The sequence below is a fragment of the Polyergus mexicanus genome, unplaced genomic scaffold (assembly GCF_030449975.1).
Source record: "Polyergus mexicanus isolate NDT 795.1 unplaced genomic scaffold, iyPolMexi1.0 SCAF_11, whole genome shotgun sequence".
Classification (NCBI taxonomy): Eukaryota; Metazoa; Arthropoda; class Insecta; order Hymenoptera; family Formicidae; genus Polyergus; species Polyergus mexicanus.
Window position 1 is genome coordinate 2,620,758 of NW_027223331.1, and position 15,442 is coordinate 2,636,199.

The window sequence follows — 15,442 nt, forward strand, 5'->3', positions numbered from 1 at the left end:
AAGCAGTGGTATCAACGCAGAGTACTAATAAGCAGTGGTATCAACGCAGAGTACTAATTAGACTTATCACGCGAATAATAGGTTCGATATTATTTCTATTTCTTTCATTGAATGATGTGTACACATAATGTAAGCGCGTTAAGCTATAATGTATAATTTTATTGTGCTGTATTATCAAATTATATTTATCATTACGTCGCTATGCTTTAAATAGATTTACCGCTTGCATCTTCTTAATTCTTAATCCTTTTATCCGAGTTTCGTTTAAAAGGACTCGAAGTGAGTCAAAATGTTTGAACTATTTGTAACACATAGTTAATGTATTCCTAAAGAAAGATAGATAATAATTATTGTTCATGCTCTAAGTACAGCGTCCGGGCTTCAATTGATCTAGATTTTTATTTATTATTGATTCTCATCCATTATTTGAGCTTTTTTAACTACTTAATTTTTTAATTCTATTGACTTATTCAAACACTTATATTCTCTTATCGTAATACGTGCGCGATTTTTATTATAATATACGATCATTTTTCTAGTTCAAATATTTAAGTATTTAAATTAAATACGTAAATATATTTTAATTAAATGAATAATAAACTATTAAACGCATTTAGACAACAAAATGCGCTTAATAAATGTAAAATTGCAATAAATGTATTGTATATTATCTAATACGTGTGCTCACATCACTAATGGAACAATAATTTAACAGTAATTACCGAATGTAAAAAATTTTCTGTCAAGAATAAAGCAAGAATCAAATATTTATAAAATATTATCGTAACCGATTTGGCAAGTAACAATCATGATCAGCTGAATACGCAAGAAGATTGCAAATTATAAACATAATGTCATTATGTGACGGCGTTATTCAAGGTCATACTAATATTATTATATAATACGCCACTTAGAGCTCTACAACTTTTGTATGAAACATTTTTCGCGAAAATGCTTTGTTTCCTCAAAAAACGGCTGATACGGCGCTCTGTTACACCCTGTATATTATTACTTATTGTTAGATATACTATGTATATGCAAACAATTATTGTTTTTATCTCGTTTACATCTCGTACCTCATTGTTATCAAAGGGTAGTTCACACAATCGTATAGAAATATTTCAAATGTTTGCGAGGAGAAATCATATAAAATAAGTGATACGGTTCCGTTGTGTGTATTGCATTGCATATTATATATTGCTGGTTCGAGTCGCGCAAAATGAGAATTAAAAATAAAAATAAGATAGGATAAAATAATAAAGATTAAGACTTGAATAATAAAGATTAAGTTGCAACATTTCGTGATCGAATCTTATGTCGAGAAGAAGTAAAAACAATTATATAATATTCTGCTTTAAAAAAAAGTTATTCTAAAACATCTTTTTTAAAGCATCTATTCTTCTCCTCTCTCTTTTTCTCGGTTATTTTATTATATTAAGTTATACTATATTTATATATAAAGCACGATAAATTATGATTTATAATTAGTAGTAAAGCGCAGCGATATTTGCTAAAAGTGACAAATATTTTGGCAAAGCATTATTGTTTGCTCCAACGTAACAAACAGTAAGTACCGAAATCTTGCATTTTTTCAGTATCATTTAGATAAAATTCGTGGTTTTGCTTTTTATTTTTTTCAAGACACAAAGTAATTCGTGCAAAGTTAAAATGTAATAATTTAATAATGAAACTCATGAAACAAAATACGGGCGGATACTTAATTTTGCAAATTATAATTCTTTGAAACTCGGTTATATACTGTACATATATTTCAATTAAACAGTAATGATGGAGCGCTTATGCTCAAATGTACGTTTAATCAAAAATTTGAAATTCAATATTGCTTTAATATTTTGTGAACACGTATATATATCATATCTTTAAATTATTGTTAAACAAACTGAAAATCATGCAAATTAGAAACTTACGCATTACTTCCTCATTATTTTATTTTATCTCACAAAACTTAAGTTCCTTAAAGTAAGCGGGTTTTTTTTTCAATTTTTACTTCCCTATAGAGGAAACTTTGTGAGCGAAATAAAAAGATATAGAAGATAAAGAAGCAATATGCTATTTTCTAATTTACATACTTTTTTATTTTTATATAATTATAAATTATACATTTACATTGTAGATTATAGATTTTCAGAAATATAAAAACTCATTTAAGAAAAACTTAATTAATTTTATTATAAGAAAAGATAACACACAAGAAACATTGATAAAACAGTTTAAAAGACGGAGCTGTCAGTAATGCATTTTAATGCCTTGATAGCTGTTTCAATACTAATATTCCGTTGTTGACCAAAACATTTTTGCACGTGCTGGAAATTATCTTCACTTTCAGCGTTTTTGATGATACTCTATTTATGTAAAAAATTTAACCCGATATCTCAGAATTTGCGAAAATTATTTCCGAGTATAATTCGTATACATACATTTTTCAAAAAATTCAAAATTTTATAGAAAATGGACTCTTTCACTGATGCTGACTCTATCACCAAATTCATAACCAACCATCCTTTTATAATAATCTATTCATATAAAAAAATTTGATCAGATATCTCAAAAATTGCGGAAGTTAGAGTTGTACAAACATTTCGTACATACATACATACATACACAGATACATACATTTTCTAGGAATATAATTTTTTGACGTTTTGGAACATTTTGAACACATTGGCATAAAAAATTCGAAAAAATATTTTGTCACAAAAACAAAGCTTCCTCTATGAGGAAGCAAAAAAGAATAATTATACGTTTTAAACCGCAAAACTTTTTCAAGAACTCAATGAAATACGGTAGAAAAATAAAATATAAATAATTTATAGCATGAATATAAATAATTTATCTCGTGAATCTTTCGATTAATGAACACAGATTCCAAATTTGGACGAGTTACATAGAAATAATCGAGAAATGTTTTGCCGACGAAATATTCTCAACCATTAATTTTATACTCAATTTTCATCGATGATATATATTTATATACATATTATATTCCATCTTCTTTAATAAAGTATCTTTATATAATTTTCTGAATTAATAAAGATAATAATGATATAAACATCGCGTCAATAAAATATTTGTCAATGTGTGAGTGTAAAATTCAATCTTACAAAGTATTTATAATAATTTATGCATTACATATTTGGTAACTTGGGCTGTTTAATATATTTACAGGCTACAAAAAAATGGACTTAATCTTTTTGATATTGTGCGCCTTGTTCGTAGTTTTAATAATTCCCGCAATTATATCGATAGTACATCATCAATACGTTCTTCGACAAAAGCTCAAAAATATTTCTCAGATCGGTAGATTTCCTTTTAGCATGGCATTTAAATTAATGAAGCAAACGGACTATGGTAAAAATCTTATACATAAGATATTGTTATTATATGCTTTTACAAATATTGTTTATATATTTTTAGTAAAAAGTTTAAAGGAATTAATAAATGAAAAAAAAAAATTGTCATTTACTGTAAATCAGTATAATAATTAGTAAATTTTGTCACAAAAACAAAGTAATACTAAATATCTAATTATGTACTTATCGTAGAACGCAAACAATGGCTTGAGCAATATATGTTTCATTCTAAAGAAGGTATTTTTATAATTAGGGTTGGCATGAAACCGTTCATTCATATCTATAAACCCGAATTTTTAGAGGTAAGAATGAAAAGAATCTTACTAATAGTATAACAAAATCTTATAGTAAAGTATCGGTTATATTTTTTGCGATGTAAATGTGTGTGTATAAATAGTAATTTAATATCGTAAGAAAACAAAACTTTTTTTCAATAGTTAAATAGAGTAAACTTTCATAAACATATCATTATCAATTATTAAAATGTTTTTTGATCTAATAGAGAAAAAGAATTTTAATCAGTAATACAATTGTTGTTATTGCATATATGAAAAATATGTCCATATTTTGCTATTATAATGAATTATTTAATATTATAACAAAATAAAGAAACAAATTTAATATTAAAAATTAAATATGACAAATTTAACAAATAAAAATTTTATTAAATTAAAAATTTGTTAAATTTAGCGAATTTAACAAGTTTAATGTTACAACAAAACTTCTTTTTTCGGTGAAATAGAACAATTTTTGCTGATTCAATTTAATTATTTAAAAATACAAATTTATTGTTAAAGTAAAATAATTTATAATTATTAATAAGTGCTTTTAGCTGTTCATTGTTTTGGTGATTGTAAAATAAACAATAATTTATTATTTTAGAAAACAATATTATTTGTGTGTGTTGTATCGTATCGAATTTGTACGTGCGCAGATAGTGTCGGTACATCTTACTGTTTATTTGAAAAGACTCTCTTGTTTGATGATTATTTGAATATGTTTATTTGAAAAGATAATTCGCTTGATGATCTTTGCATCTTATATAGGAAGAAAAATATGCAGACTTAGCGGATGATATTTCACATCTCGGAAGTAAATTTAGATCTATAATATTGACAATGAAAAAAAGATTTGGTTGAACAATTAATTTTTTGTTAAAAATAATTTTGATAAATTATGACGCGATAATCACGAAATGCGCGAATATCTCGAAAATCATCCGATGGTGGAAACATCTCCGCTCGATCCTCGCGATGCATTTTTCGGCAGCCGCACGGGAAATATCGTGACTCGTTATGAGGTTACGGGTACGGAGAAAATACGATACGTGGACGTGTGCTCTTTGTACCCTCTTTGTTCCCAATCGACCATCCGGATATTTACGTCGGCGAGGAATGTTCCGCAATAATCGGAAGGGCACCGAATTATAATTTCGATACGATTGAAGGGCTCATACGTTGCAGAGTACTCCCACCACGCGACCTATTTCATCCGGTACTCCCATATCGTGTGCAGGGAAAATTGCTTTTTGCTTTATGCCGCAGTTGTTGCGAAACATTTTCGCAGGTGCCCTGTACACATGACGATGCTCGTGAACACGAATTCGAGGGTACGTGGGTGACCTGTGAATTACGCAAGGCCAACGGAAAGGGTTATCTCGTGACAGCTGTAAGCGAGATTTGGCAATATAAAGTTAGCCAATTCGATCATACGACACGTCAAGGCGGATTGTTCACCGAATATATAAATACATTCTTGCAGCTTAAACAAGAAGCCAGTGGATGGCCGTGTGAATGCGGGGAAAACGACGACGATGCTAAAGAACGATATCTGAGGGAGTACGAGAAAACCGAAGATATCGTTCTTGATAAACGTAACGTTACTCGGAATCCCGGTTTACGTTCTGTCGCGAAGCTGTGCTTAAATTCTTTTTGGGGAAAATTCGGTCAGCGATCCAATTTACCAAATACCGAAGTCGTGAGAACGCCTCAGCGTTTTGCGACATTGATGATGAGTGCTGAGCACGAGATAACCGGCATATTACCCGTAAACGACGAGGTAATATATCTTTCGTGGCGATTGCGACAAGACGCTGTCATTCCCTCACCGATAACGAATGTTGTAATAGTTGCATATACGACGGCGCAGACGCGTTTAAAATTATATTCTTATTTAGAGCGATTAGATCGTCGCGTTTTGTATTATGATACGGATTCATGTATTTACGTGAGTAGCGGTGACCCGAACGTATGAACCACGTACGGGAAATTTTCTAGGCGATATGACGGACGAACTTGAAAGTTACGGCCGCGGTAGCTATATCGAGACGTTCGTATCTGGTGCCCTAAATTTTATACGTACATTGCTCGTGCACCGGACGGACGAACACACGAATGCTGCAAAGTGAAGGGCATAACCTTAAATTTTGAAAACTCTCAACTAATCAATTTTCTTAGTATTAGAAATTTGATGTTAGCTAAAGAAAGGGTAGGGGAAAATGAAGAAAATGAGGAAGAATCGGCTGGAACTTCGATAAACTTACGGTTTAGAGCAATTTGGCGTACTGTGTTTCATGAGCTGGTAACACGCTATGAAACTGAAGTATGTGCTCCTGTATTGATGAAACGTAAATTTATCAATAGTCATTGTTCGTTACCATACGGCTATGTAGCAGAACGGTAATTTTTCTTCTGTGTTTTCTCAACTCTCGTTTTTAAAGTTGCAATATAACGAATTCGCGTATTTTCCCTCGTGCTAAGAGATAATCTTTTTTGCTACGCAATATAGTTATATTTAATTGTAAATAAGAATTTTTATTGTACAAATATTTTTATGTAAAATAATTTTTTATTGTACAAAGCATAATATTCTTATGTAAGAAATATAAATAAATATAAATAAAACTGTTTTTAAAATAATGCTACGTAAAAACATTTTCTCTTTTCCTATCCTTTCTTCCCCCGACGTCTCCGTGACGTCATAGTCTCCGTCCTAAGTCTCAGCGTCAAACAGCCTCAGGTACCCGTATATATTCCAAGACCCTTTCTAACGTCTCCAGCGATGTTGTTACCGTATGTCTATCTGTGCAGCGGGGCGCACCCCCCTCGGACAATCGTACCCGTACATGCACGCACGTGTTCGTTACCACGTCATAGCATCTAGTTTATTCTAGCGGTACCTTATCCAACTTTCTCTTTTCAACAGGAAGGGTGGAAGAGGGTGGTCGACATATAGCGTACATCTCCCCTGGCTTTCCTCTAAGGGGGGCGATAGGACGATGTTGTATACCGCACGATATCTTTCGGTTTTCCGTAAGGGGAGGGGAAGCTGGATGCCTTATGCTTATGTCTAGACGCGTCTCCAGTCTCGACAGTCGCCGTTTTGTCGGTTGTTGTCACGTCTGCTTTCCGGCAGACATCTTGCCCGCTTTCTCCCTCGCACTATTTTTTGGCTCGTTTTTCCAACCCACTTTTTTAAATCGACGGAACCGTCGGAACCTATCGGAGGACTGGGCACTATGGGGAGAACCAATCGGACCGCCAGGACCCCTATCTTAGCGCTGGACTACTCTCCATAAATACTATGTTTAACTTCTATTCTAATAAGTTTTCAGCTAGCTTAGCATACTAGGACCCTGTTTGGAGAGGCGGAGGACCCAGGTTCGAACCCGAGCATGTTCACGCGACCGAAAAAATAAAAAATAAAAAATAAAAAAAAATAAAAAAATAAAAAAAATAAAGAACTACTCTCCATAAATACTACATTTAACTTCTATTCTAATAAGTTTTCGGATAGCTCAGCATACTAGGACCCTGTTTCGAGAGTTGGAGGACCCAGGTTCGAACCCGAGCATGTTCACGCGACCGAAAAAAAAAAATAAAAAAAAAAAAAAAAAATAAAAAAAAAATAAAAAAAATAAAAAAATAAAAAATTTAAATGGAAATTTGACTCGTAGACGTCCACGAGGCCCCTCCACTTTTTTCCCACAGACACCCTTAGGGGGGAGGGCCCCAGACAGGCACAGCAGGGGTCGGCGCCAGTGGCCGAGGAGTGGGGGTTTGTTTTGACGCCCCATAGTGCCCACTAACTACTGATATATTCCGGCGTTTAAAATAAATTCATCCGCGTTATATAAGTTTTGAGCTGCTTTTCTATGGACGCTTAATCGACCTAACTTCTGGCACTCATTAACCAACTGACGCAGGTTAGTTGTTTATGTTAGTTTCTTTTTAAAAATAGGTCGGCATATATGAAAATCCAGCCGAGATTTCGCTATTACTTTAGCCATATAAATTCGCACGTCTCGTTGCTCTAATTGTCTAATTGATTAACTTCTCTTAATAAATTATACATTATCTGTCTTTTATTGAAATCTCTTTTCAACTAAATATTCCTTTAGCGAGGATCAGTTTCTATAAAATAGAATCGCGTTCTTCTCTCTCTCTCTCTCTCTCTCTCTCTCTCTCTTTCTTTCTCTTTCTCTTTTTCAACTTTAAGAATTATAATTTTGATATAATCGAATGTTTAAACTTTTGTACATGATTATTATTTATTCGATTAAAAATATGGAAATGTGCGTGATTAATTGTAAGTACATATTTTCGGTATTCATACATATTTAATTAGAGTTATACGACCAAAGTTTAGAAAAGAAACTTTAATAAACATGCGAATTGCATCGAATCGTATCTTTAGAAACGCGGATGAAACTGGAATGAGTAAATTTCTTGTTTCGAAGTTAGTCCAATTGCTCATCTTTGTACGGTTCTTCCTTTAATCTCACGCAAGCACGTAATCACAAGGTGTTGTAACGAGCAGTCTTCACGCAACGCTCCTCGTTATTTCATCGCTGTGCCACTGTTGAAATATCATATTGGAGTCGTATGAAAATCAAGCGATCAGGGGATAAGAAATGTCAAAGTCAGACATACCAATAGCTGATCATATATTATATTAAAGAAGTTATGCTATTTTTGCGTAATGTTACAAAAAAATAAAAAATGAATAAAAATATACGTACACATACATATACATATATATAAATATGTGCTATTATCATTATTATTATTTAAAAAAATGAGAAAGAAAATTATAATATTGAATGTATTGCATCGTAGTACAGGCGGAAAAGAGATGATTTCTTGTGTAAAAATAATTTGAATATATATAGAAGAATATTTTTTCACACAAGATTTTGTTTTCGAAAAAAATAACGTTAAAAATAGAAAAATAAATAACAATCTTGCGTTACATGATTCATCTTAACAACAGCTATTAAAATATATATAGACGGTATTCTGTCGAATAAACAAAATGACAAAAAATCAATATTTTATATGTATAATTTCTTTAGCATGTAATTTAAATAATTTTAAATTGTCTTATTAAGAGTAAAATATATTTTTTATTTACGTATTAATAATTATTGTGTCGAGATAAATTTGACGAAATATGATTCAAACTCTCATTAAAAGATAAATCCAAATTCGAATGAGACACATTCGCCCATCTTATGCCTTCAGTTGGAAGCAAAAAAAAAAATATAAATATGTTATATTAATATATGTTAATATTATATTAGTTTTTGATTTTTTAAAATCAATTTTCTCTAAAATGAAATTTACATGATAAATTTTATTCTGGATTTTCAACTATTCAGTTATACGAGAAATTATTCTTTTCCTAGTTATATTGCAATTTCGAACTCATGCTATTTTATATATCGTAAAGTGATTACAGCATGTTATAATTACGTAGTTTTATTTTATTCTGAAATATACAATATTCGTTTTTCAACCTTATTAACAAGAAAATCATTATCGAAAAGTTATAGTCAAAAAATGCAGTTTTTTACCCCAGAATCTAAAGATAAAGCATATTTGGTAAAGTTACCTAAATAAGAACTGTCGGCATTGTGCTGACAATAAGTAATAGATTATTATATTATAGTAAATCTTTAAATTGTAATAATATGTTTCTGTATTCGGTATATCTTTTGCCCAATATTTGACTGTATTCATATATGCTATCTGTGGCTAATTCGCATGTTAGTTAATCTTGTGGGGAATCTGTGGCAGATTTACGGAAGATTTATGCTAATTTCTAGTTCTGAGAAGACTATGCATAAGCATAGGATCTTAATCGATTTTGGATATTTTCAGATATATGTGTTTTAGCTGTTGAACTAATGATTCGAGCCTGCATATTTTTTCATGTGTTTTCTCGCAAAGATCGATTTTGTAATTTCGCACAATATTAATAAGTCCCATTTTAACTTGCGTTATGCCAAATCGTTCACCTGCAAAATATTAATAATAATAATAATAGTAATAATAATAATAAAAATTTCTATAAAATTATTATATACGATTATTTTATTATTATATTGGTATTAATTTTGAAATACAATATAAGAAATTGACAAGTGAGGAATTACTTTTATATTACAATTTAACAAGATTATGAAAGCTAGGATTTCAAAAACATATTATTATAGGACGTTTTTATAATATTAAAACTAAGTTGTGTATAATCTAAAATTTATATTTTTATGTCTAGAGATACCTAAATTATTATTTTATATCTGTAATATTTTGTTTCTTGTAAAATAATAAAACACGTGATATTTTACGTACCAATACAATTTCTTGGACCGTGACCGAAAGGTATAAAATGCATCGCCTGTCTAGATGGTGCTTCTTCACCGATGAATCTTTCAGGATCGTAATTTTCTGGTTTGGGATATATTTCTGGATTGAAATGAATACCATAAACAGGTATAATAACTATTTGATCTTTTGGGATAGTTACTTCGGAATTTGTGAAAGTGTAAGCTGTTGAGCTTTGCCTCATTATTATGTCTGCTACAGGATATTTTCGCAATGTCTCTGCAAATGATTTATATTACATAAATATTTTATATATTTTTTTATATTTATATAATCATATTATAATGTATAACTTAAGATATAATTTTAAAAAATTTCTGCTATATTTTTTGTATTTTAATTTTAAATCTTTTTTATTTTTTATTTTTATAATATAAAATATCCTTTTCCAGATTCTATTGAAGAGAAGATTATTTGCAACCAACTAAAAAATAATATTCTGCATAATTTGTTTCTATTTTCAAAGCCTATTCAAAAATAACAAAAATTCTTTTGTTTTTGTTTTAAACATATCTGCAATAAACGAATATTTTTTTACCTTTATATACTGCGTCTAGATAGGGCATCGTCATTACATCTTTGAACGTTAATTCTCCATTATTTTTTGTGAATAAGTTTCTTATTTCTTCACGAAGTTTATTCTGAATACTGTGATTTAAAGCTATCTCATACAGTGTATGAGATATTGTTGCAGTAGACGATTCATATGCGGCTGTAAAACACACCATCATTTGCGCAACAAAGAAATCATCTGTAAATTCTATAAAAGAAATAGAAATAGAATTCTAATTATATTAATTATTTAATGAAAAATTAAATTGAGCATTTAATGTTTATGCAAATTCTAAAGTGATACAAAAAAATCTAAATATATATTTTTTTAAATAAATGTATCTATGCTAAATAGAGACTGATAACAAATTTATCTTATCTATTTATTCCTATCTAGAATAAGCATCTAAGGAAACATATTTTTAAAACTATTTCAGGTAATTACATACAACGAAATAGTGTAATTTTTTTATTTAAATATGTTTAAAGTAACAAAATGCATTGACTAGCGACACACTGTTCAATAGAAAAGGCAACTTTACAAATATGAGAAAATGTAAAAAAGGCTTTTACATACCGATTTCTTCCATCGATTTTTTTTGTTTAAGTTCCATAAATATACTAACAATATCGTGCTTGAGGATGTCATGTTCTTTTCTGTAATTTACGATGTTTTTCAAAAAGCGATTAAAATGTTCTGTTGTTTTGCTATTATCAAACAGATAATAGCCGATTAAATCATATATTTTGTTGTGTATCACAAAATCCGGTAGCAACGTCTTGACCATAAATTTCAATGTATTTATGTCATTGTGCTTTTTTATATACTGTATAATTTCGCTGTCCAAATCTTCGATATTAGTTATGTCGTAACCAAACAGACAAGTAGTGGTATAATCAACAACGAGTCTCGTAATAATTTTTGTGCAATCTACTTCTTCATTTTGCGATAACTGCGTATCCAACCAATTATTAAAAATCTCCGAACGTTGTAATAACAAAGGATACATGTTCTTAAGTTTATTGGGTGCGAAAATTGGCGATAATCTTGCTCTTAATTGTAATGGCAATTTTCCATTCATTAAGAAGAGATTATGATTCATGGGTTCAGCCTGCAGAAATAATTATAAATTTCTTATAGTAGTTTAAAAAAAAATCTTGATTTCTTTTTTTATCAGAATACCAGTTACAAATAACAGTTTACTCAAGAACTATTTATTTAAAGAAATAATATTATAATGTCACTTCGGAAAAGTAAATTGTTCTTTCACATAGTCTTTTAAACGATTAAGATATTTATTTTATAATGGGGAGCTAATTATTTTATACACCGATTGTTTTACTTTGTGATCGAAAATCACATAGAAAAATACATACTATATACAAGTAAATATTACTTATTTCAAAAGTTCATATATCCGCAAATCTATCATAAGTTCATCATAAGCATCAAATGTATTCTGGATCCTAGTAAATTTAATACTTCAATCAAGAATATTACATTATATTATATCATTGAAAGAAATACATTAAATTTTTCTGATCTAATAAATTTTCTTACATTAAATTACATTAAATATTCTTTGTTAAAGATAACTGTTACTTAAAAGAAGTAAAGTCAACTAAGTAATCATTTTTCTTAGCAATAGAATAATATTTTCCTGTGTATAGTTATTCAAGACTATTGATAAATTTTGTATATATATATGTGTATCATTCATCAAATTACCTAGACTTGACACTAATTGATATCCGAAAATAATGAAGATGAAAAAATAATAACTGTAGAAGAGAATTTAAAGTAACTCAAATAGTTATACCTTTTTGGAATACTTAATACCTCGCCCTGAAAATACCACCACGTTCGTCATAACTTCTTTAATCAATGAAAAATCATTTATCATTAAAATTGGCATTGTTTGATTGAACATTCCAACCAACGGTGCATCTTTATACGCTATGTATATCGATCTATAATGTTCCATAAATGATGTTCTTCGTAATATGACATCTTTCATTGTGCCAAAACATAGTACGGGTTTGGGTCCAATTACTTTGCGTTTTTTCCAGAACTCGTATTTGAATGTGTAATAATAATAGATTGCGCAAACAAAAAAAATGATGACGCATAAAATTTTAAAGATTTCCATCATTTTTTTAGTATCTATCTACGAATATATAACAATTTTTTAGATATATATCTGTACATGTAAGCATGCACAAAAATATAAAATCGCTTTTATTTTATTTTCTAAAAAGTACGCTCATGTATGTTCAATACACTCTTTAGATAAATATAAAATAAATATTACTATATATATATCAAATTTGGTACTTACATGGTGAAAATCGGGGATAAAACTGGTGGAAAACAATGCAGAACAATATAGATTATTTCATTTGTTCAAGAGAAATAATTATTGTTTAATACTTTTATTTAGCAAGAAAGTGTGTAATAAATACGTGTATGGAAAATGTGCACAAAGCTTAACTATATAACATTCCTTTCTGTTGCACAGTTTTATATTACTATGCATTTATATATTGTACAAATGCTAACATGTAATACTGATATGTTAAACTGTAAACGATAAGCTAAAAACAAACATTTCTATCAGTTCTTACTTGACGAATAATACATAAATGAATGAATACATAAATAGTATTATCTTCTTATTAACTAAGATGCAAAGTAATTATTACCAAAATGAATATCTAAAATATTTTATTTTTCACATTGATTTCTTTCAATTACGTCATCACATTAATACATGCACTAGGCACGATAAAACTATGAATTTTAATAATTAAATAATTAAACGAGAACAAGTATCAGTCTGTGTAAACATTGTACCTTGTTCGAAGGGCCAGAGATAGAGATCGAGAATGCGTGTATTCGATGTATGAAATCAAAGTTTATTTCGAGTATTAAAAGTGTAACCGATATATAGCTCGAGATTGAAATTTTGTTGACAGCAACAAACGATGCATCCTTAATTAGCTTACGATATTAGCGTAGTTTTCTTTGAACTTTTTATGAAAACAGCTGCGAATTGACAATGTTGATCATCGTTTTTAACTATTGTTCGCTTTTAATCACAAAATTATTATCCTTATTTAGATTATTACTATTACTACTACTACTATCAATACTATTATTATTCTATATACACTACTATTATTATTATTAATATTATCCAAGAAATTTATAATCTTTAGATAATTCATGTTCATAATTTTTGCCGGTGTTTGCATCTTAAGAACATACGGATATTTTAAGTATCATGCTGATGCGATGCATTCCGCTAACAACGAGTGTTAAACTGTTTCATTTATAATCTCCGGTCATTTTTCAAAAATATTTTTTCAGGGATTTAATAAATGATTTTGCAGGATTTTTTGGAAAATAATGCAGTACTTTGAAAGGTAAAATAATTCGAGGAAATTTCCGCGAAATTGCAAACGCGGTTTGAGCGCAAAAGAAATGTTCTTTCAATCTCGCTCGTCTTCTTCAATTTTTTCATGTCTATAATATCTTTTTATTATTAATATATGAATTTGTATTAGATCGGTGCAAGAGAGGGGTACGTCATATTTTATGAAAGGGAATTTTTCTCGCGATACATATATATAATTTCTATATTTCACTATATGAATTTTTATATATTGAAATAATTGAATATCTTTTCTGATTTAATCCTGCTTGAACTATCTGCCAATATTATTCATAATTACTCGTAATTATGATAATTACTCGTATCTGACTTTTAATTAAAACAATTAAATGCATAATGAAGTCAGATTAAGCACTAAAAACTTTATACACAAGCAGTGAATAATATCTGAGGATTATATATTTTTTATTTAAATGCAACTAATGCCTGAGCGCAGCTATAGTCGATGAAGTTGCAAAAAAATAAGCAAAAGCAATTATTGTGAGCATTTTCGAAAGGATAAGAGTACTTAACGTGTTACAGCGAAAACGAAAAAACGGAAAAAGAATGGCATAAAGAACAATACTGTGGGATGAAAGATGGAAGACCGCTAATGCGCATCCATTGCGTTACAGATAAATGGATTAGTTAGTTACGGCACGATACCAAAAGCAAAAGAGCGCGGAGAGAAAATGTCGCGATGAAGGGTTAAAGGAACGATGAAAAAAACGAATAAAGAAAGGGGCTCGGTGATTTGATGCGACGTAAATACAAACGTAGCTCGTTATCGCTCAAGATAAGTCCATTTATTCTCGCGATGTCAAATAAACTTTTTCTCTTTATCTGCGGATAATATGGTTAAATATTAACGTCTCTTCAACGTCTAACGTAATTCAGAAAGAAATATTTGATTAAATCGACACAGTGTTTTAATGATATATCGCATACACAAAACACGCATCTTATCACATATCAGATCCTGTCAGAACTGATTGTACATCCTTATTCCCGTTTTTCTTTATAATAGTTTCGACATTAATGTATTCAAGCATGTGCATCTCACAAAAACGTCGATTTTGCAAATTTACACAAAGGGAGATAAAAATATAATTACAAAACAGTAAATAGATATTATGACATATATATATATATATTTATTATTAAACTTTACTTCTCTTGAGAATAATAATTCTTACAAAAAATGGGTATAGAAATAAAAAGTAAAGAGTTGTAGAGTGTAATCTTTCGTGAAAAATAGAAAATGGAAGTCATTTTTTTATTGTAAATTAAACTTTGATTCGTCATCTTTGAGATCAATCATCGTTTCTATTAAAAATTGAGTTAAAATTTGAAAAGAAAAGAAAACCTTTGCCATTCGTATTTATCGTAAGCTTATCGCACGTATCTTGTATCAGTA

At 29.6% G+C, this 15,442-nt stretch overlaps 2 protein-coding genes across 7 annotated transcripts in view; one reads left to right on the forward strand and one right to left on the reverse strand.

The window, feature by feature from the left end:
• The window catches only part of LOC138937544 (glutamate receptor ionotropic, kainate 2), a 141,464-nt gene that overhangs the window by 33,986 nt on the left and 92,036 nt on the right, over positions 1-15,442 (forward strand). The gene's annotated exons all lie outside the window — the stretch shown is intronic.
• LOC138937678 (cytochrome P450 6B5-like) lies at positions 9,134-13,061 on the reverse strand. The gene is made up of 6 exons (XM_070304169.1): positions 12,931-13,061; positions 12,412-12,759; positions 11,169-11,703; positions 10,578-10,799; positions 10,007-10,258; positions 9,134-9,669 (listed from the first exon to the last, which is right to left on the reverse strand). Exons 2-6 carry the CDS (start codon positions 12,742-12,744, stop codon positions 9,509-9,511), a joined length of 1,503 nt encoding a protein of 500 aa, XP_070160270.1. The 5' UTR covers positions 12,745-12,759; positions 12,931-13,061; the 3' UTR covers positions 9,134-9,508.

Excerpts from the sequence above, each read along its gene's own strand:
- LOC138937678 (XM_070304169.1), bottom strand. The coding sequence starts at position 12,744 with ATGATGGAAATCTTTAAAATTTTATGCGTCATCATTTTTTTTGTTTGC. Across the intron at positions 10,259-10,577 it reads TCTAGACGCAGTATATAAAG|AGACATTGCGAAAATATCCT; the intron begins GTAAAAAAATAT and ends AATCATTTGCAG. Across the intron at positions 9,670-10,006 it reads CGGTCCAAGAAATTGTATTG|GTGAACGATTTGGCATAACG; the intron begins GTACGTAAAATA and ends AATATTTTGCAG.